Below are 23,468 nucleotides of genomic sequence, written 5' to 3'. Positions count from 1 at the left end.
GACTTGGGTGCTTTAAGCTTTTATGTCACTGAGTATAGTGGGCTGTTAAAACTCATAAAATCTTTATCTCTCTCACATCCACCATGTACTTACTGGAAACAGTAGCATTGTGAAGGGTTCGTGAGGTTTATGTTGGACAACAAGGCTGACAGGATCTTCCCAGACCACACTTACCATTGTTACTGCAGTTCTGGTTGTCTTTGTCAGAGGCCTCTTTTTCAATCTAAAATGTGGATAAGGAAAGGAGACAAGTGTGAGACAAGAACCATCGGCAGAGAGAGGGGAAAATTGACATTTAGACTGCCTAATGTCGTAAAATCCATTGTCTAAAACTCTTGGGCCAGTAACCGAAAGGTCGCTGGTTCGAATACCTGAACCAACAAGGTGAAAAATGATCGTCATTTATGTGCCCTTAAGCAAGACACTTAACCCCGATTTTCTCCAGGGATGCCGTACTACTATGGCTGACCCTGTAACACATTTCACTGCACCTATCCAGTGTATGTGACAATAAAACATGTATTTTTATATAACATTGTAAGACAACGGCTGTGTCCCAAATGGCATCCTGTTCAAGGACTTTGCATAATTGTGTGAGTTGAATTGGTGCATGGGTATTCGTTAGTTGTTATGTACCGTATTTATCACACGCACAGCATACAGAGTCTAATTCGAGAAGCGGGAAATAGCCTATCACCTGTCAGATAACGTGAGAGCGCCTAAAAAAAAAGACAGTACTGGAGTGAAACGTGCATTTATAAGCCCAACAATTCTAAATGCAATCGCGTGTTAAAAACGTTGATGGCCACGATTTAAAAAGGACTACCATTGTTATTTCTCATTCTCAACTCATAATTCGAGTGCATAGGCTATAGTCGACATTAGGCGCAACTTTGAAATGTGAGCTTGAGGCAGTATAATAATTTAAACACGGAACGTTTTACTTTACTTAATGAGGTATGTCTTACCTTGCTTCAAAGTAGCCTAGCAAAAACGTGGGGGCAATTATTTTATAAAGACTTCCTAATGCCATTAACCATCATTTGTCTACTGTTCTATTGGTTTTCATATCAACTTTCTCTCATTGTCCAGGCACCAAAGGCACAATCCTAGTCATATTAGCAACCGATCCTAGTTGTTGCATATTTACATTCCCCCCTTTTCTGAGTTGAAGAGATTTTCATCTGTCACATTTTTTACATTTTATTGAACCTTTATTTACACATATGGAACCTCTCGCATTAGGTGCGCTGATTAAAACTGCGCTGTCCCACGATTTGCATTTTGGCAAATTACGTTTAATTAGCTGCTTCATTACAGGAGTTGCATGTACAACAATGTTCCCTCTAAGCTGCGTGCGGTTCCACCTCGGACTGCCACGCAGAAGAAATATGAGCCCGCACAGAGAAGCCCGAAATTGAACATCACTCAACTTTCTACAGTTTTCCCCTTTAGTTAACAAATCAACATTTCACTCTTCTGTGGCAATTGTGATCGAATCAACGCAATATTAGCTAGTTTCAATGTAACATACTGAAACAAAACGAACTACGCAGGATTTAGGATGCAAAACTAACTGCAAGAGATTTTCTTGTAGGCAGAGCACATTGGAGTAGGATTCTATTGCATTGACAGGCACAACTCAGGGCCAATACTCCACACAGACCGGTGCGCCATAACCAATCAGAGCTGCAGTAGGCCTCTATATGCAAATAGCCATTGCCATATATGGATCTGTGCAATTCACACTGAACTGGACTGTGTTTAGGCTACAGTATGAGTGATTGCGAGTAGATGCCTTGTTTCGAGATCAAAGTGAGAGCTGCAAGTAGCCACGTGTGCACATTTGTTCATATTCTTTGCTAGTTAGTGAGTTATTAGCCCAGTTCTAGTTAATTTCTAGTCAACAATGGTGGAGTAGTTGCTTCCAACAAGAGCACAAAATGTGTGCATTTCAGGTAAAGAGCTTTTTTATGTCTAAAAGGGAAGTGTTGTATTTCAGACGGACTTGAATAAGCTAAGCAGCCAACAGGCAGAGGGTAGCATAATTAGATTTTCTGTAATGATGGGATGGGAAAAATAATAGATTGTATTTTGTAAAGTGGTTTCTTGCATCAAACAACATTTTCAGTCACCTTGTCTGAAGGACAAGTGGATAAACAAGTTAAATGTCAAGCCCTGCATGTTTTTTCCCCCACCAAAAGTATGATGGAATGTAGGCACTGAACACCACATATTGGCTGCTACTGTAGGCTGAATGATAGAACAGCTACTTCCATGTTAAAATGTAATGGGATGCATTTTTCTCCATGTTTTTTTATGATACGCCACTCTGGTAGGCCGACAGCCTTTGACTGTAAGACTTGCTATTGTTGCATGTTTCCATGAAGCTCGTAATGAAAAGCGGACATTCCCTGTATGCATGAATAGTATTTTCCGACTGTGCTCATTGCCACACCCCATGCCTAAACCCTTTTTGATGCAGAAAAAAACCCTGTTATTCCCTATATTAGTGCACTACTTTTGACCAGGGGCCTCACTTACAAAATATACCCCAAAATGTGCATGCGCCAGTTCACACAAAAGTTGAAATTTTAACTTTACGTATGTGCTCACCTCCCTGCAAACTTTAGACCATGCGTACGCACATCTGCTAGTGGTTGAAATATTGTATTGCAAGCTGGCAAGTAAGTATTTTGTGCAAATGGAGGATATGATGAAAAGGTTATCCATAAAAAAACTACAGCATTAACAAGAATGCAACCATTTGCCATTTGTGAGAAGAGCAAACATCTGTGTTTTATATTTAGAATCAACAGAAGATCAATATTTTTTGATTTGTTTAAGACGTGATTCCATGTGTTATTTCATGCCTTCACTATTCTACAATGCAGAAAATAGTATGAATGAAAACCCTGGAATGAGTAGGTGTGTTCAAACCTTTGACTGGCATCTTTTCCTATTTTATAATCCATCTTTTCTGGCCGTAATGGGTTCATATTTCCGAAGGAGACATACAACAATTTACCATGCACATCTCATTTAATTGTAAATAGCTAGAGTAACTAGATAGGTTATATATATATATTTCAAGTTGTGCGTGGTTTATAATACCAGTATACATTCGAATTTAACAGCTGATCTTTCACATTGAAGTATGTATCAAGTTTTTAATTGTTCCAGATAGAGTATAAATTACTGCTAAAGATTAGAACTTTCTGCCAACACAGTCAATAGACCAGTAGCTTATAGAAAATATTTGACAGTACTGGTAGGCAGTATTGCTGTTCGATAGGAGCGCGACATCATTGCCCAATTCATCACAGAGCCTAGACCAAGGCAGGGCATATCAACCAGATAATAATCTATTGATAAACTAAATATTGAACCACAATTCCTTTTTTTTTTGCATACAGCAAATAAAGGGCGTTATTGTCACCACGAAAGGTGAACAGAGGCGTTTTCCAGGCGGAGTTTTAATGCTCGTTCACAGTTTTACGACAATGCTGATTTAGAACGGGAAACATGCAGCAAGTTTCTAAATGTAAATTGTAAAATTCACGCAACAGCTATGAGGCCCTATAGCCCTACGGGCCCTTGTCAAATGTAGTGCACTATAAAGAGAATAGGGTGCCACTTGGGATACATCCAATTAGTTGTGTATTAGAGGAGAAGGGTGTGGCGCTTACCTGTTTCCTCCACTTGAGCTCACAGAAGACCCTCTCGAAGCACTCGTGCATGTAGTTGAACTGGGGAGAGACGACACTCACTTTGTTAGAAGAAAGCTCCAAATCTATTTTTTTATCAACAATGTCAATGTCCCAAAAATTGCACCCTATTCCCAGAGCTCTCGTCAAAAGTAGTATGCCATTTGGGACAGACACCACTCTCCATTTCTATATCCTGTTGTATTCCATTAATGGCTGGCTATCTTAACCCAGAGTTTTATGTCTGTTGTGTATTGTAGACTCACGTATGGTGTGAAGATCTTGACCCAGCGAGGTTTCTTCTCCCCCCTGGCGTACTCAAAGCAGAACGCCATGCCCTCCTCATCGGTGTCCCAGCGCTGCATCTCCGCCCACTCAAACGATATCACCTGGTTCTGATGAAGCAGAAGAGAGAATGGTAAGTACACACACACACAGTATGAGCCAGTGTGTACACACTCAAATGTTTTTCCTTTGGTTCTGTGTGTGATAGAAGCGCCGCACACACACTATAAGTCAGGGTACTCATACTCCAATCTCACTCACCTCAAGCGTGCCGTCCTCTGTGCATGCGTGCAGCTTGAAGTGGTGCATGCTGATGGCCGTGATGACGTGGCCCTTCCTCCGGGAGTCACAGGAGCAGTGGGGGAACATGACCTCATTGTATCCCTCACAGGAGCGCAGCAGACTCAGATACTGACAGATACAAGACAACAGACCGCCATCAACCACACAGATAGACACCAAACAGGAACGTACACATACAATATACAGATTAATACACCTACACATTATGTCAGCCATGGACAGATAACAGCGACAAGAAAGGCACACTCACACTGTACGTTATGAGATGCTTTTATTGAAAGCGACATAGTGCATACATTTTATGTACGGGTGGTCCCAGGAATCGAACCCACTATCCTGTGTTGCAAGCGCCACGCTCTACCAACTAAGCTTACAGAGGACCACTTACAATGGGAAGAGAAGAGAAAGAAGAGATTAGAAAAAGGGACTAACCATGGCCATCTTGCGCTGCTCTGCCAGTTTTGTCAGCTGGTAAGACTTGTCTTCTGTTTTGATGAATCCCTTCTTCACGTCATCCAATGCCTTAGCAGACAGAGAAAGGGGCTTTTGTTAGAGGCCACATTTCATCTAAACTAGCAAAGAGCAGTGGCACGTATATGTAATCTCATTCAAACTGACCACAGATCAGTTTTGACACAGTAGGCTACCCCTGACTCAGGACCAGTAAGTCACCCAGAAATGTTTCAACTACAGACAGAATCTCAAAGCTCTAGAAAAGCAAAACAAACAAAATAAAACATAAAGCTAGCTATATGACAGAGTAGGTCTGGAGCAATATTACCTCCATTTTTTGGGGGCCCTGAGCAAATTTCAGGTCTGCTGAGTGCAAACCTGAACTATGTGAAAATTCTGTGCAACTTCTGCCACGCGTTTACTGTGAACACAGAGGCTGTACCTGCTTTAAGTTAAAGTTGGCTACTGTGGCTATTTAATCAATGTAGATCTACCAGTGGCCTACCATCAAAAGCAATGGAGAGAAATGCATCCCATAACATTATGACATGGAAATAGCTGTTCTATCATTCTGCCTACAGTAGCACCAAATGTGTGGTGTTCAATGTATGTATGTATGTATGTGTGTGTGTGTGTGTATATGTATATATATATTTAATTTTTGCAATATCATAGACAGCGTGGTTTATAATACCGGTATAAATTTGAATTTAACAGCTGAGCTTTTACATTGAATTAGGCCTATGTATCAAGTTAATGTCATGTGACCTACAGTGAAATGCCTTTGCTTGCCCTTTCCCAACAATGCAGTAATGAATATCAGTAGTACTATAAAAATACAAAAAAATGCATACAAAATGTCAAGTAGAACAAAAACACAAGAAATAGAACTGTAACTGTAACAAAACTAAGGAGATGATTGTGGACTTCAGGAAACAGCAGAGGGAACACCCCCCTATCCACATCGATGGAACAGTAGTGGAGAGGGTAGCAAGTTTTAAGTTCCTCGGCATACACATCACAGACAAACTGAATTGGTCCACTCACACGGACAGCGTCGTGAAGAAGGCGCAGCAGCGCCTCTTCAACCTCAGGAGGCTGAAGAAATTTGGCTTGTCACCAAAAGCACTCACAAACTTCTACAGATGCACAATCGAGAGCATCCTGGCGGGCTGTATCACCGCCTGGTATGGCAACTGCACCGCCCTCAACCGTAAGGCTCTCCAGAGGGTAGTGAGGTCTGCACAACGCATCACCGGGGGCAAACTACCTGCCCTCCAGGACACCTACACCACCCGATGTCACAGGAAGGCCATAAAGATCATCAAGGACATCAACCACCCGAGCCACTGCCTGTTCACCCCGCTATCATCCAGAAGGCGAGGTCAGTACAGGTGCATCAAAGCTGGGACCGAGAGACTGAAAAACAGCTTCTATCTCAAGGCCATCAGACTGTTAAACAGCCACCACTAACACTGAGTGGCTGCTGCCAACACACTGACACTGACTCAACTCCAGCCACTTTAATAATGGGAATTGATGGGAAATGATGTAAATATATCACTAGCCACTTTAAACAATGCTACCTTATATAAATGTTACTTACCCTACATTATTCATCTCATATGCATACGTATATACTGTACTCTATATCATCGACGGTATCCTTATGTAATACATGTATCACTAGCCACTTTATACTATACTATGCCACTTTGTTTACATACTCATCTCATTTGTACATACTGTACCCGATACCATCTACTGTATCTTGCCTATGCTGCTCTGTACCATCACTCATTCATATATCCATATGTACATATTCTTTATCCCCTTACACTGTGTACAAGACAGTAGTTTTGGAATTGTTAGTTAGATTACTTGTTATTACTGCATTGTCGGAACTAGAAGCACAAGCATTTCGCTACACTCGCATTAACATCTGCTAACCATGTGTATGTGACAAATAAAATTTGATTTGATTTGATTTGATTTGATTTATAACTAATACATATAAACTCAGCAAAAAAAGAAATGTCCTCTCACTGTCAACTGCATTTATTTTCAGCAAACTTAACATGTGTAAATATTTGTATGAACATAACAAGATTCAACATCTGAGACATAAACTGAACAAGTTCCACAGACATGTGACTAACATAATTGGAATAATGTGTCGCTGAACAAAGGGGGGAATCAAAATCAAAAGCAACAGTCAGTATCTGGTGCGGCCACCAGCTGCATTAAGTACTGCAGTGCATCTCCTCATGGACTGCACCAGATTTGCCAGTTCTTGCTGTGAGATGTTACCCCACTCTTCCACCAAGGCACCTGCAAGTTCCCGGACATTTCTGGGAGGAATGGCCCTAGCCCTCACCCTCTGATCCAACAGGTCCCAGACGTGCTCAATGGGATTGAGATCCGGGCTCTTCGCTGGCCATGGCAGAACACTGACATTTCTGTCTTGGAGGAAATCACGCACAGATGGAACAGTATGGCTGGTGGCATTGTCATGCTGGAGGATCATGTCAGGATGAGCCTGCAGGAAGGGTACCACATGAGGGAGGAGGATGTCTTCCCTGTAACGCAGTGTTGAGATTGCTTGCAATGACAACACGCTCAGTCCGATGATTCTGTGGCACACCACCCCAGACCATGACGGACCCTCTACCTCCAAATCGATCCCGCTCCAGAGTACAGGCCTTGGTGTAACGCTTATTCCTTTGACGATAAACAAGAATCCGACCATCACCCCTGCTGAGACAAAACCGTGACTCGTCAGTAAAGAGCACTTTTTGCCAGCCCTGTCTAGTCCAGTGACTGTGGGTTTGTGCCCATAGGCGACGTTGTAGACGGTGATGTCTGGATAGGACCTGCCTTACAACGGGCCTACAAGCCCTTAGTCCAGCCTCTCTCAGCCTATTGCGGACAGTCTGAGCACTGATGGAGGGATTGTGTGTTCCTGGTGTAACTCGGGCAGTTGTTGTTGCCATCCTGTACCTGTCCCGCAGGTGTGATGTTCGGATCCTGTGCAGGTGTTGTTACACATGGTCTGCCACTGCAAGGACGATCAGCTGTCCGTCCTGTCTCTCTGCAGCGCTGTCTTAGGCGTCTCACAGTACGGACATTGCAATTTATTGCTCTGGCCACATCTGCAGTCCTCATGCCTCCTTGCAGCATGCCTAAGGCACGTTCACGCAGATGAGCAGGGACCCTGGGCATCTTTCTTTTGGTGTTTTTCAGAGTCAGTAGAAAGACCTCTTTAGTGTCCTACGTTTTCATAACTGTGACCTTAATTGCCTACTGTCTGTACGCTGTTAGTGTCTTAACGACCGTTCCACATGTGCATGTTCATTAATCGTTTATGGTTCATTGAACAAGCAATGTTTAAACCCTTTAAAATGAAGATCTGTGAAGTTATTTGGATTTTTACAAATGATCTTTGAAAGACAGGGTCCTAAAAAAGGGATGTTTCTTTTTTTGCTGAGTTATATATATATATATATATTCACCTTTAATTTAACTAGGCAAGTCAGTTAAGAACATACACATTCATACAGTTGAAGTCGGAAGTTTACATACACCTTAGCCAAACACATTTAAAAACTCAGTGTTTCACAATTCCTGACATTTAATCCTAGTAAAAATTCCCTGTCTTAGGTCAGTTAGGATCACCACTGTTTTTTAAGAATGTGAAATGTCAGAATAATAGTAGAGAGAATGATTTCTTTCAGCTTGTATTTATTTCATCAACATTCCCAGTGGGTCAGACGTTTACATACACTCATTTAGTATTTTGTAGCATTGCCTGTAAATTGTTGAAGTTGGGTCAAACGTTTCAGGTAGCCTTCCACAAGCTTCCCACAATAAGTTGGGTGAATATCGGCCCATTCCTCCTGACAGAGCTGGTTTAACTGAGTCAGGTTTGTAGGCCTCCTTGCTCGCACATGCCTTTTCAGTTCTGCCCACAAATGTTCTATAGGATTGAGGTCAGGGCTTTGTGATGGCCACTCCAATACCTTGACTTTGTTGTCCTTACGCCATTTTGCCACAACTTTGGAAGTATGCTTGGGGTAATTGTCCATTTGGAAGACCCAAGCTTTAAATTCCTGACTGATGTCTTGAGATGTTGCTTCAATATATCCACATAATTTCCCCTTCTCAGGATGCCATCTATTTTGTGAAGTGCACCAGTCCCTCCTGCAGCAAAGCACCCCCACAACATGATGCTGCCACCCCTGTGCTTCATGGTTGGGATGGTGTTCTTTGGCTGGCAAGCCTCCCCCTTTTCCTCCAAACATAACAATGGTCATTATGGCCAAACAGTTTTGTTTTTGTTTCATCAGACCAGAGGACATTTTTCCAAAAAGTACGATCTTTGTCCACATGTGCAGTTGCAAACCGTAGTCTGGCTTTTTGATGGCGGTTTTGGAGCAGTGGCTTCTTCCTTGCTGAACGGCCTTTCAGGTTATGTCGATATAGGACTTGTTTTACTGTGGATATAGATACTTTTGTACCCGTTTCCTCCAGCATCTCCACAAGGTCCTTTGCTGTTGTTCTGGGATTGATTTGCACTTTTCGCACCAAAGTACGTTCATCTCTAGGAGACAATGCATCTCCTTCCTGAGTGGTATGACGGCTGCGTGGTCCCATGGTGCTTATACTTGCGTACTATTGTTTGTACAGATGAACGTGGTAAATTCAGGCATTTGGAAATTGCTCCCAAGAATGAACCAGACTCGTGGAGGTCTACATTTTTTTTTCCTGAGGTCTTGTCTGATTTCTTTTGATTTTCCCATGATGTCAAGCAAAGATGCACTAAGTTTCAAGGTAGGCCTTGAAATACATCCACAGGTACACCTCCAATTAGCCTATCAGAAGCTTCTAAAGCATGTCGTTGTTTTCTGGAATTTTCCAAGCTGTTTAAAGACAGCCAACTTAGTGTATGTAAACTTCTGACCCCCTGGAATTGTGATACAGTGAAATATAAGTGAAATAATCTGTCTGTAAACAATGGTTGGAAAAATTACTTGTGTCATGCACAAAGTAGATGTCCTAACCGACTTGCCAAAACTATAGTTTGTTTACAATAAATTTGTGGAGTGGTTGAAAAACGTGTTTTAATTACTCCAATCTAAGTGTATGTAAACTTCCAACTTCAACTGTACAACGACGGCCCTCCCCAGCCAATCCCAGACAACGCTGGGCCAATTTTGCGCCACCCTATGGGACTCCCAATCACGGCCGGATGTGATACAGCCTAGATTTGAACCAGGGACTGTAGTGACGTTTCTTGCACTGAGATGCAGCGACTTAGACCACTGCGCCACTCAAACAGTAGAGCAAAATGTTGATAGTGTTAACTAAAGGAGAAAACTCTAGAAAGTTTAATGAAGTTCAATCTCATGCTTCTCTAAGCGGGCTCATATTTCTTCTGCATGGCAGAGCATTGGTCTGGACTACAACAATTGTCAGACAGATTTGAAAGTTTTAAGTATTTTAAGCCTCCAACCGATAGTTGGAACGACAGTCAAGAGAGAGCTCTTACCTGGTGGAAGCAGTAGTGAACGGCCAGAGGTTTGTCCCTGAGCAGCTCCTCCTCCTGAGAGGTGAAGAGCCACTTGCGGAGGGCCAGACAGGTACCCGGCACGACCGATGTGTAGTTCTGCACGTACAACTTGTGGGGGAACTCGTTGGGGGCCAGTTTTCTCACTAGGGAAATGGGGAGAGGTGGTTAAGGGCGCGTCTCAATAGACTATAGAGGTTTCACCTTCCTGTCATCAGCACAGATCTGGAGAAACATAGGCTGTGAGGAGACGGCATGGCGGAAACATGTTTTGGTGGCTACTTTCATTTAAATTTCTCTGTGTTTGAAGATCAGTGCAGTTACGGGGAAGGAGACATGGAGAGGAAGCCACTTTAGACTACTGAGATGCAACTGTAATCAGAAGAGTAAAGGTGAAAGGGGTCGGTACATGGACTAGCTGTGGACTCCAGAGGAATGAATGAATTTACAGATGAATGGTCTTACCAAAGGAGTGGTTGATGACTTCAAAGAGGGCAAAGTAGCTGGCCATGATGCTGTCCATACCAACCTTCATCACTAAAGCCTGGCGGATGGAGAGAGGGAAAGTACAGTGGCGGCCCATAAGTTATTTATATGCATGCACCATTCAGTCACATAAGAGCTATGCATGCATTGATATTGATCTAGTGTTACACACTCTGGTCCTATGAGTGCAAACTTTGTCCCAGCATTAACCCACCAGATGATTCAACTAACCAGGGTCTTGATTTTTATTTATTTAATTTATTTTATTTTTATATAAGTCAGTTAAGAACAAATTCTTATTTTCAATGACGGCCTAGGAACAGTGGGTTAACTGCCTGTTCAGGGGCAGAACGACAGATTTGTACCTTGTCAGCTCAGGGGTTTGAACTTGCAACCTTCCGGTTTCTAGTCCAACACTTGGCTACCCTGCCGCCCCATGATGATTTCATTAATATCTTCATTATTCGTCTGTCCTTATGTTTAGTGTACTTTTATGTACACTTATTTTAATATGAGATTTTATTATATTTATCCTGCAGATTTTCTTGTGCATATAAAGTGACTTTGGGTGTCTCGAAAAGCGTTTAAAATAAAATGTATTATTAATATAGAAGTTGATTGGTTGAATCAAGGGTGTATTCAGTGGTGTACTGACTGAGCAACCAGGCAAGAAGGACCTTGGTCAGGGAGGTGACCAAGAACCCAATGACCACTGACAGAACTACAGCGTTCATTGGCTGAGATGGGAGAATATGCCAGAAGGACAACAGTCTCTACAGCACTTCACCAATCTGGGCTTTATGGGAGTGGCCAGACGGAAGCCATCCTGAGAAAAAGGCAAATAACAGCACGCCTGTAGTTTGCAAAAAGTGACGTGAAAAACTCAGAACATAATGCAAAAGATTAAGTGGTCTGATGAGAAAAACGTAACTCCTCGGCCTGAATGCAAAGCGCTATGTCTGGAGAAAACCAGGCACAGCTCATCACCTGTCTAACACCATCCCTACTGTGAAGAATGGTGGTGGCAGCATCATGCTATGGGAATGCTATTCAGCAGCAGGGACTGGGAGACTGGTAAGGATAGAGGAACAACGAATGGAGCCAAATACTGGAAAATCTTTGATAAGAACATGCTTCAGAGTGCACTCCAGACTTGAATCCCATTGAAAATCTGTGGAAGACTGCTGTTCACTGCTGCTCCCCATCTAACGTAACAGAGCTTGAGAAAATCTGTACAAAGCTGATAGACATACCCAAGACGACTCAAAGCTGGGATCGCCTCCAACGACACATCTACAAAGTATTGACTCGGGTGTGAATTACGTAAATGAGATATTGCTGTATTTCATTTGGCCCCAAAAAATCTAATGTTTTCACCTTGTCATTATGGACTATTGTGTCTAGATGGGTGAGAAATAAATTTAATCAATATTGAATTCAAGCTGTAACAAAATGTGTCAAAATAAGTCAAGGGGTATGAACACATTCTGAAGGCACTGTAGCTATTCATTACAGTAGCTAGCTAGCTAAACTAGCGAGTGCTTTGTTAACTTTATTAGCACCATGTTTTGAGAGGTGGAAAATGCACACACCATAGCCCAGTCCTATCAGGGGCTGCCATATCATCTCCCTCTCTGCCTTATTCGTGCTTTGTGCCGTCACACTTTAGAGCCCTGCCTCTAGGACTAGAAGTGAGGAACACGGCACTGCTCAATATACCTGGTAGACTTAAAAAAAAAAATAATGTTTTATTAAAGATCAGCTTAATATTGCAGAAAGAATGTTGCTTCCATCAAAGTAATTGTCTGCATCATTTCCAGTCCCTATTTTTTGGGTAAATGTATATATATCCATACATGCATGTATACATATTCACATATATACAGCTTTTTTCCATCTACGTAACATTGCAAAAATCCGAAACTTTGTCCAAAAATGATGCAGAAAGGTTGATCCATGCTTTTGTTGCTTCTAGGTTGGACTACTGCAGTGCTCTACTTTCCAGCTACCCGGATAAAGCACTAAATAAACTTCAGTTAGTGCTAAATACGGCTGTTAGAATCCTGACTAGAACCAAAAAATGTGATCATATTACTCCAGTGCTAGCCTCCCTACACTGGCTTCCTGTTAAGGCAAGGGCTGATTTCAAGGTTTTACTGCTAACCTACAAAGCATTACATGGGCTTGCTCCTACCCATCTTTCCGATTTGGTCCTGCCGTACATGCACGCTACGGTCACAAGACGCAGGCCCCCTAATTGTCCCTAGAATTTCTAAGCAAACAGCTGGAGGCCGGGCTTTCTCCTATAGAGCTCCATTTTTATGGAATGGTCTGCCTACCCATGTGAGAGACGCAGTCTCAGTCTCAACCTTTAAGTCTTTACTGAAGACTCATCTCTTCAGTGGGTCATATGACTGAGTGTAGTCTGGCCCAGGAGTGTGAAGGTGAACGGAAAGGCACTGGAGCAAAGAACCGCCCTTGCTGTCTCTGCCTGGCCGGTTCCCCTCTCTCCACTGGGATTGTCTGCCTCTAACCCTATTTACAGGGGCTGAGTCACTGGCTTACTGGTGCTCTTCCATGCCGTCCCTAGGAAGGGTGCGTCACTTGAGTGGGTTGAGTCACTGATGTGATCTTCCTGTCTGGGTTGGCACCCCCCCTTGGGTTGTGCCGTGGCGGAGATCTTTGTGGGCTATACTCGGCCTTGTCTCAGAATGGTAAGTTGGTGGTTGAAGATATCCCTCTAGTGGTGTGGGGGCTGTGCTTTGGCAAAGTGGGTGGGGTTATATCCTTCCTGTTTGGCCCTGTCCGGGGGTATCATCGGAAGAGGCCACAGTGTCTCCTGACCCCTCCTGTCTCAGCCTCCAGTATTTATGCTGCAGTAGTTTATGTGTCGGGGGGCTAGGGTCAGTTTGTTATATCTGGAGTACTTCTCCTGTCTTATCCGGTGTCCTGTGTGAATTTAAGTATGCTCTCTCTAATTCTCTCTCTCAGAGGAGGACCTGAGCCCTAGGACCATGCCTCAGGACTACCTGGCATGATGACTCCTTGCTGTCCCCAGTCCACCTTGGCGTGCTGCTGCTCCTGTTTTAACTGTTCTGCCTGCGGCTATGGAACCCTGACCTGTTCACTGGAAGTGCTACCTGTCCCAGACCTGCTGTTTTCAACTCTCTAGAGACAGCAGGAGCGGTAGAGATACTGTTAATTATTTACTCCTGAGGTGCTGACTTGCTGCACCCTCAACAACTTCTGTGATTATTATTATTTGACCATGCTGAACATCTTGGCCATGTTCTGTTATAATCTCCACCGGGCACAGCCAGAAGAGGACTGGCCACCCCTCATAGCCTGGTTCCTTTCTAGGTTTCTTCCTAGGTTTGGCCTTTCTAGAGAGTTTTTCCTAGCCACCATGCTTCTACACCTGCATTGCTTGCTGTTTGGGGTTTTAGGCTGGGTTTCTGTACAGCACTTTGAGATATCAGCTGATGTAAGAAGGGCTATATAAATACATTTTATACATACGTCTATAGACATACATACTTTATAAAGAATAAACCTTTATTATTCCCCGCAAACCCTACCACCAATCCCCCAAATGGAGTAAACTAATAAACACTTCGGCTTTTACCTTCAATTTGTACATCGCATACACATTTTACAGACAGTCAATTTTACAATAGGTATTTTTTGTTATACCTGGTAGACTTGGTCAGTCGTGCTGTTCTTGCGCACCCTGACAGAGATGGTGGTCTTGTCTGGCAGGGCTATCCGCAACTCCACGTCTGACACACCATTGTAATTCTGACAAACAGAGAAAGAAAGGGTGAGCATCAGTGTGTGTGTCACACACAGCTACGGAACCTGCCTGCACAAACGTACCTCATCTGATTCAGACAGGAATTCCTGCATGATGTCACTCTCCCCAATCACCCGCACAGAACAAACTACAGAAGAAGAGAGCAAAATGTCATCTTAACATATTGCATTCACATGTACACTTTGAACATACACATAGAGTTGAAGTCGGAAGTTTACACACACCTTAGCCAAATACATTTAAACTCAGTTTCACAGTTCCTGACATTTAATCCTAGTAAAAAGTTCCTGTCTTAGGTCAGTTAGGATCACCACTTTATTTTAAGAATGTGAAATGTAAGAATAATAGTAGAGAGAATGATTTCTTTCAGCTTGTATTTCTTTCATCACATTCCCAGTGGGTCAGAAGTTTACATACACTCATTTAGTATTTGGTAGCCATGCCTTAAAGTTGTTTAACTTGGGTCAAACATTTTGGGTAGCCTTCCCACAATAAGTTGGGTGAATTTTGGCCCATTCCAACTGACAGAGCTGGTTCAGTTCTGCCCACAAATGTTCTATAGGATTGAGGTCAGGGCTTTGTGATGGCCACTCCAATACCTTGACTTAGTTGCCCTTAAGCCATTTTGCCACAACTTTGGAAGTATGCTTGGGGTCATTGTCCATTTGGAAGACCCATTTGCGACCAAGCTTTAACTTCTTGAGTGATGTCTTGAGATGTTGCTTCAATATATCCACATAATTTCCCCTTCTCATGTCATCTATTTTGTGAAGTGCACCAGTCCCCACTGCAGCAAAGTCCCCCCCACAGCATGATGCTGCCCACCCGTGATTCACATTTGGATGTTGTTCCTCGGCTTGCAAGCCTCTCCCTTTTTCCTCCAAACACAACAATGGTCATTACGGCCAAACAGTTCTATTTTTGTTTCATCAGACCAGAGGACATTTCTCCAAAAAGTACGATCTTTGTCCCCATTGGCAGTTGCAAACCGTAGTCTGGCTTTTTGATGGCGGTTTTGGAGCAGTGGCTTCTTCCTTGCTGAGCGGCCTTTCAGGTTATGTCGATATAGGACTCGTTTTACTGTGGATATACATACTTTTGTAGCCGTTTCCTCCAGCATCTTCACAAGGTCCTTTGCTGTTGTTCTGGGATTGATTTTCACTTTTCACACCAAAGTACATTCATCTCTAGGAGACAGAATGCGTCTCCTTCCTGAGTGGTATTATTTTTTATTTTATTTTTTATTTTACCTTTATTTAACTAGGCAAGTCAGTTAAGACTTCCGGTTACTAGTCCAACACTAACCACTAGGCTACCCTGCCGCATGGTGTTTATACTTGCATACTATTGTTTGTACAGATGAACGTGGTACCTTCATGCATTTGGAAATTGCTCCCAAGGATGAACCAGACTTGTGGAGGTCTACAATTTTTTTTCTGAGATCGTGGCTGATTTCTTTAGATTTTCCCATGATGTCAAGCAAAGAGGCACTGAGTTTGAAGGTAGGCCATGAAATACATCCACATGTGCACCTCCAATTAACTCAAATTATGTCAATTAGCCTATCAGAAGATCCTAAAGCCATGACATCATTTTCTGGAATTTTCCAAGCTGTTTAAAGGTACAGTCAACTTAGTGCATGTAAACTTCTGACCCACTGGAAAAGTGAAATAATCTGGAAACAATTGTTGAAAAAATGACTTAGTAGATATCCTAACCGACTTGCCAAAACTCTAGTTTGTTATCAAGAAATTTGTGGAGTGGTTGAAAAACAAGTTTTAATGACTCCAACCTAAGTGTATTATGTAAACTCCCGACTTCAACTGTACATGTACATACAAGTACATTAACGTACATACACATTCAAGGGCATTCAACAAGTATTGCAATGATTAGCGATACGTCTGCAGGAGATAGAGAGCTATGTCGAAGTTCAACACACTGCATTACAGCATACTTGGTTTCTCACTTCTCGAAACACTCGGCAGGTAGCCTAGTGGTTACAGCGTTGGGCCAGTAACCGAAAGATTGCTGGATCGAATCCCCGAGCTGACAAGGTAAAAATCTGTCGTTCTGCCCCTGAGCAAGGCAGTTAACCTACTGTTTCCCGGAAGCCGAAGACATGGATGTCGATTATGGCAGCCCCCCGCACCTCTGATTCAGAAGACACATTTCAGTTGAATGCATTCAGTCATACAACTGACTAGGTATCCCTACTTGAACTCACACAGGCATTCCAAAAATTATAACATGTGCTAAATGTTTTCTAATCTCTCCTCAACTGACTTTTCATCTCCAGCACTGACAGATGGAAGGGGTGTAATAACACATAATTAAATAGAAAGTAATAATAATATCCACCAAATATACAAAACATTAAGAACACCTGCTCTTTCCATGACAAAGACCGCCCTGGTGAAAGCTATGATCCCTTATTGATGTCACTTGTTAAATCCATTTCAAATCAGTGCAGATGAAGGGGAGGATACAGGTTAAAGACATGGATTGTGTATGTGTACCATTCAAAGTGCAAATGTAAATGTAAACAGGTCAACATTCACAAGGCCAGACGGATTACCAGGACGTGTGCTCGGAGTGTCTTAACTGACATTGTCAACCTGTCCCTGACCGAGTCCGTAATACCAACGTTTCAAGCAGACCACCATATTCCCTGTGTCCAAGAACACCAAGGTAACCTGACTATATGACTACCGACCCGTAGCACTCACGTCTGTAGCCATGAAGTGCTTTGAAAGGCTGGTCATGGCTCACATCAACACCATGATAGCAGAAAACCTAGACCCACTCCAATTTGCATACCGCCCCAACAGATCCACAGATGATGCAATCTCTACTGCACTCCACACTGCCCATTCCCACCTGGACAAAAGGAACACTTACGTGAGAATGCTATTCATTGACTACAGCTCAGCGTTCAACACCATTGTGCCCTCAAAGCTCATCACTAAGCTAAGGACCCTGAGACTAAACACCTCCCTCTGCAACTGGATCTTGCACTTCCAGACAGGCCACCTCCGGGTGGTAAGGGTATGTAACAACATCTGCCACGCTGGTCCACAACCCAGGGGCCCCTCAGGGTGCGTGCTCAGTCCCCTCCTGTACTCCCTGTTCACCCATGACTGCATGGCAAGCACAACACCAACACCATCAAGTTTGCCGATGACACAACAGTGGTAGGCCTGATCACTGACAACGATGAGACAGTCTATAGGGAGGTCAGAGACAGTGTGGTGCCAGGATAACAACCTCTCCCTGAACGTGATCAAGACAAAAAAGATGATTGTGGATTACAGAAAAAGTAGGCCCGAGCACGCCCCCATTCTCATCGACAGGGCTGTAGTGGAGCAGGCTGAGAACTTCAAGTTCCTTGGTGTCCACATAGTCAACAAACGATCATGGTCCAAACACACCAAGACAGTCATGAAGAGGGCACGACAACACCTATTCCACCCCAGGAGACTGAAAAGATTTGGCATGGGTCCTCAGATCCTCAAAAAGTTATACAGGTGCACCATCGAGATTGCATGGTTGCATCCCCGCCTGGTACGGCAACTGCACGGCCTCCGACCGCAGTTACAAAGGGTATTGTGTCCGGCCCAGTACATCACCGGGGCCAGGCTTCCTGCCATCCAGGGGCCAGGCTTCCTGCCATCCAGGAACCTTTATGCCAGGCGGTGTCAGAGGAAGGACCAAAAAATTGCCAATGACTCCAGCCACCCTATTCATAGACCGTTCCTCTCTGCTACCGCACGGCACCGGAGAACCAAGTCTAGGTCAAAAAGGCTTCTTAACAGCTTCAACCACCAAGCCATAAGACTCTTGAAGAGTTAATCAAATTGCTACCCGGACTACTTGCATTGTCCCCACCCCACATTGTCATGCTGCTGCTACTCTGTTTATTATTCATGCATTGTAACTTTACCTTTTTCTACATGTACACTACCGTTCAAAAGTTTGGGGTCACTTAGAAATGTCCTTGTTTTTGAAAGAAAAGCACATTGTATTCATTAAAATATCACATTAATCAGAAATACAGTGTAGACATTGTTAACGTTATAAATGACTATTGTATCTGGAAACGGCTGGTTTTGAATGGAATATCTGCGTAGCCGTACAGAGGCCCATTATCAGCGACCATCACTCCTGTGTTCCAATGGCACGATGTGTTAGCTAATCCAAGTTTATCATTTTAAAAGGCTAATTGATCATTAGAAAACCCTTTTGCAATTCGGTTAGCACAGCTGAAAACTGTTGTACTGATTAAAACCTCTTGAAGCTAGAGGGCACTATTTTTATGTTTGGAAAAATAACGTTCCCAAAGTAAACGGCCTATTTCTCAGGACCAGATGCTAGAATATGCATATAATTGACAGATTAGGATAGAAAACACAAAAGTTTCCAAAACTGTAAAAATATTGTCTGTGAGTATAACAGAACTGATATTGCAGGCCTGAGAAAAATCCAATCAGGAAGTTACTCTTATTTTGAAATCCCTGTGTTCCTATGCATCCCTATTGCCCATTGAAAGGGATATCAACCAGATTCATTTTTCTATGGCTTCCCTAAGGTGTCAACAGCCTTTAGACATAGTTTCAGGCTTTTATTTTGAAGAATGAGCGTGAACGACCACATTGCGTAAGTGGACAGGTGGGGGCTCTCAGAGTGATTTGTGCGCAAAAGAGAGAGGCGTCCATTGTTACTCCCGGTCCTAGTGAAAAGCCAACTGTCCCGGTTGATATATTATCGTATAGATATTTGAAAAACACCATGAGGATTGATTATAAAAAAACGTTTTACATTTTTCTGTGGACATTATGGAGCTAATTTGGAATTTTTGTCTGCGTTGTCGTGACCGCTCTTTCCGGTGGATTCCTGGGCATAACGCACCAAACTAACGGGAGGTATTTGGATATAAAAAATATCTTTATGGAACAAAAGGAACATTTGTTGTCTAACTGGGAGTCTCGTGAGAGAAAACATCCCAAGATCATCAAAGGTAAACGATTAATTTGATTGCTTTTCTGATTTTCGTGACCAAGTTACCTGATGCTAGGTGTACTTATTGTTTTGTCGAGCAATCGATAAACTTACAAACGCTTGTATTGCTTTCGCTGTAAAGCATAATTTAAAAATCTGAGACGACAGGTGGATTAACAAAAAACTGTGTTATCCTATATTGCACTTGTGATTTCATGAATATTAATATTTTCTAGTAATATTATTTGACTGTGGCGCTATGCTATTCAGCGTTGTTGATGATAATTCTCCCGGATCCGGGATGGGTGGTTCGAAGAGTTAAAGAAGCAATAAAACTGGCTTTCTTTAGACTAGAGTACCTGGGTCATCAGCATTTGTGGGTTCGATTACAGGCTCAAAATGGCCAGAAACAAATAACTTTCTTCTGAAACTCATCAGTCTATTCTAGTTCTGAGAAATTAAGGCTATTCCATGTGAGAAATTGCCAAGAAACTGAAGATCTTGTACATCGCTGTGTACTAGTCCCTTCACAGAACAGTGCAAACTGGCTCTAACTAGAATAGAAATAGGAGTGGGAGGCCCCGCTGCAAGAGGACAAGTACATTTGAGTGTCTAATTTGAGAAACGGACACCTCACAAGTCCTCAACTGGCAGCTGCATTAAATAGTACCCGCAAAACACCAGTCTCAACGTCAACAGTGAAGAGGCGACTCCGGGATGCTGGCCTTCTGTTCTGAGGGCAAAATTTGGGGGTGCAACTCAATATTAGGAAGGTGTTCTTAATGTTTGGTTTTCTCAGTATATATGTGAAATATACATCTGCGTAATATGATGCCTGTGGTGCTGGATCTATAGGCACTATCCGCAAGTCAGCGTTACACATTATTGAATGGAATTAAGTTGCCATCCTGAACCTAGAGTGTTTTCCTTATTTACCTCTCCTCAATTCTCTACAATACCTCCTTCACTACCTTTGCTCCCTTATTCTCGTCGAACACCTCACCTCTTTCCAGATACTCCTCCAGGCCCCTGCGGCGTGCGTCCAGCTGCTGCTCAGACAGGGAGAAGGGCCATTTCCCGGGTATCTTGGGGAAGATGTAGCTGGCAAACTCCCTCTTCAGGTTCTGGTTCAGGATAGCAAACTCTCGGTAACGCTTGGAGCACAGCTGCCTGCCCGACATGTACACGTTGTACACCTGTAGGGGACAGACCGAGGTGAGCGGGAAGGCATCATACGACAGAACACTGGGGAAATTATGCACTGTATTCACTTGTAAAAGATTTGACATGTACACAGGAATCTTAAGTGTGACATTTTTGGTTACATATGCTCCTAAATGTTTTGCCGAAGCGACATGAGTGTTCGAATACTCATACTAACCACACTAATCATACTATTTGTGTCGTAAATTGAGTATATATTATGCTTATTTGTCATAGTATGGATATAGTTAGTATGCCAAAAGTTCCCTGATGTCGTACTACATTCGTCAAAATACGAAGTATTCAAGCAGCATTATTTTCATGCCTTTAAAGCCAATAATGCAATTCTTAAAAAAGTGGGCGTGGCTTCACATCGTTTTCAGATTGTAATAAAATCCAACGAGAGCGGATACAAATTAGAGGTCGACCGATTATGATTTTTCAACGCCGATACCGATTATTGGAGGACCAAAAAAAGCCGACACCGATTAATCTGACAATTAAAAAAGAAATGTATTTGTAATAATGACAATTACAACAATACAGAATGAATACTTATTTTAACTTAATATAATACATCAATAAAAATCAATTTAGGCTAAAATAAATGTGGTTTAAATAATGCAAAAACAGTGTTGGAGAAGAAAGTAAAAGTGCAATATGTGCTATGTAAAAAAGCTAAAGTTTAAGTTCCTTGCTCAGAACATGAGAATATATGAAAGCTGGTGGTTCCTTTTAACATGAGACTTCAATATTCCAAGGTAAGAGGTTTTAGGTTGAAGTTGTAATATTTATAGGACTATTTCTCTATACCATTTGTATTTCATATACCTTTGACTCTTGGATGTTCTTATAGGCACTTTAGTATTGCCAGTGTAACAGTATAGCTTCCTTCCCGCTCCTCGCTCCTACCTGGGCTCGAACTAGGAACACATCGACAACAGCCAACCTCGAAGCAGCGTTACCCATGCAGAGCAAGAGAAACAACTACTCCAAGTCTCAGAGTGAGTGATGTTTGAAACGCTATTTGCGCTCACCCCACTAACTAGCTAGCCATTTCACATCGATTACACCAGCCTAATCTCGAGAGTTGATAGGCTTGAAGTCATAAACAGAGCAATGCTTGAAGCACAACGAAGAGCTGCTGGAAAAATGCACAAAAGTGCTGTTTGAATGAATGCTTACAAGCCTGCTGGTGCCTACCATCGCTCAGTCAGACTGCTCTATCAAATATCAAATCATAGGCTTAATTATAACATAATAACACACAGAAATACGAGCCTTTGGTCATTAACTTCTTGGTGACAGGGGGGCAGTATTGAGTAGCTTGGATGAATAAGGTTCCCAGAGTAAACTGCCTGCTACTCTGTCCCATATGCTAATATATGCATATTATTAGTAGTATTGGATAGAAAACACTCTGAAGTTTCTACAACTGTTTGAATGATGTCTGAGAGTGTAACAGAACTCATATGGCAGGTGAAAACCTGAGAGAAATCCAACCAGGAAGTGGGAAATCTGAGGCTTGTAGTTTAACTCAGCCCCTATTGTAGTATGCATTGGTTATGTTGCACTTCCTAAGGCTTCCACTAGATGTCAAGTCTTTAGAACGTTGTTTCAGGCTTCTACTGTCAAGTGGGACCGAATGAGAGAGGAATGAGTCAGGTGTCTGGCAGAGTGCCACAGGCTCTGAGGCGCGGGCATGAGAGAGTTAGCTCTCGTTCCATTGCTTTTCTACAGACATAGGAATTCTCCGGTTGGAACATTATTGAAGATTGATGATAAAATCATCCTAAAGATTGATTCTATACTTAGTTTGACAAGTTTCTACGGGCTGTAACGGAACTTTTTGAACTTCTCGTCCGTCTTTCGGCTGGACCTGAATGCGCTTTTGGATTTGTTTACCAAACGCCCTAACAAAATAAGTTATTTGGACATAAATGGACATTATCGAACAAAACAAACATTATTGTGGAACTGCGATTCCTGGGAGTGCATTCTGATGAAGATCATCAAAGGTAAGTGAATATTTATAATGCTATTTATGACTAATGTTGACTACCCAATATATTTTCGGCTGCTTTGTTGTATGAACGCTGTACTCAGATTATTGCATGGTTTGCTTTTCAGTAAAGTTTTGAAATCTGACACAGCGGTTGCATTAAGGAGAAGTATATCTTTAATTCCATGTATAACACGTGTATTTTCATCAACATTTATAATGAGTATTTCTGTAAATAGAGTATGTGGCTCTATTTACAGAAACAAGCAATTGTAAAATTAGATTTTTTGATATAAATATGCACTTTATCGATCAAAACATACATGTATAGTTTAACATGAAGTCCTATGAGTGTCATCTGATGAAGATGATCAAAGGTTAGTGATTAATTTGATCTCTATTTGTGCTTTTTGTGACCCCTCTCTTTGGCTGGAAAAATGGCTGTGTTTTTCTGTGAGTTGGTGGTGACCTAACATAATCGTTTGTGGTGCTTTCGCTGTAAAGCATTGAAATCAGACACTGTGGCTGGATTAACGAGAATGTTATCTTTAAATGGTGTAAAATACTGAAAGCTTGAGGAATTTTAATTATGAGATTTTTGTTTTGAATTTGGCGCCCTGCACTTTCACTTGCTGTTGGCGAGGTGTGACG

At 42.4% G+C, this 23,468-nt stretch overlaps 1 protein-coding gene across 3 annotated transcripts in view; it reads right to left on the bottom strand.

Annotated features, from left to right (window-relative positions):
• Positions 1–23,468, bottom strand: part of LOC110496010 (sorting nexin-27) — a 71,192-nt gene that overhangs the window by 31,119 nt on the left and 16,605 nt on the right. For all 3 annotated transcript variants that reach the window (XM_036952496.1, XM_036952497.1, XM_021571621.2), the window contains exons 3-12: positions 20,616–20,808; positions 14,677–14,741; positions 14,494–14,598; positions 10,780–10,858; positions 10,297–10,460; positions 4,728–4,817; positions 4,254–4,403; positions 3,974–4,102; positions 3,690–3,749; positions 175–223 (exon numbers count right to left, since the gene is read on the bottom strand). In XM_036952496.1, coding sequence (XP_036808391.1) covers positions 175–223; positions 3,690–3,749; positions 3,974–4,102; positions 4,254–4,403; positions 4,728–4,817; positions 10,297–10,460; positions 10,780–10,858; positions 14,494–14,598; positions 14,677–14,741; positions 20,616–20,808 — 1,084 coding nt within the window. The remainder of the gene's footprint in view (positions 1–174; positions 224–3,689; positions 3,750–3,973; positions 4,103–4,253; positions 4,404–4,727; positions 4,818–10,296; positions 10,461–10,779; positions 10,859–14,493; positions 14,599–14,676; positions 14,742–20,615; positions 20,809–23,468) is intronic.

Source organism: Oncorhynchus mykiss, chromosome 18 (genome assembly GCF_013265735.2).
Source record: "Oncorhynchus mykiss isolate Arlee chromosome 18, USDA_OmykA_1.1, whole genome shotgun sequence".
Taxonomy (NCBI): Eukaryota; Metazoa; Chordata; class Actinopteri; order Salmoniformes; family Salmonidae; genus Oncorhynchus; species Oncorhynchus mykiss.
The sequence above is the reverse complement of the archived record's forward strand: the minus strand, read 5'-3'. Positions and strand labels throughout refer to the sequence as shown.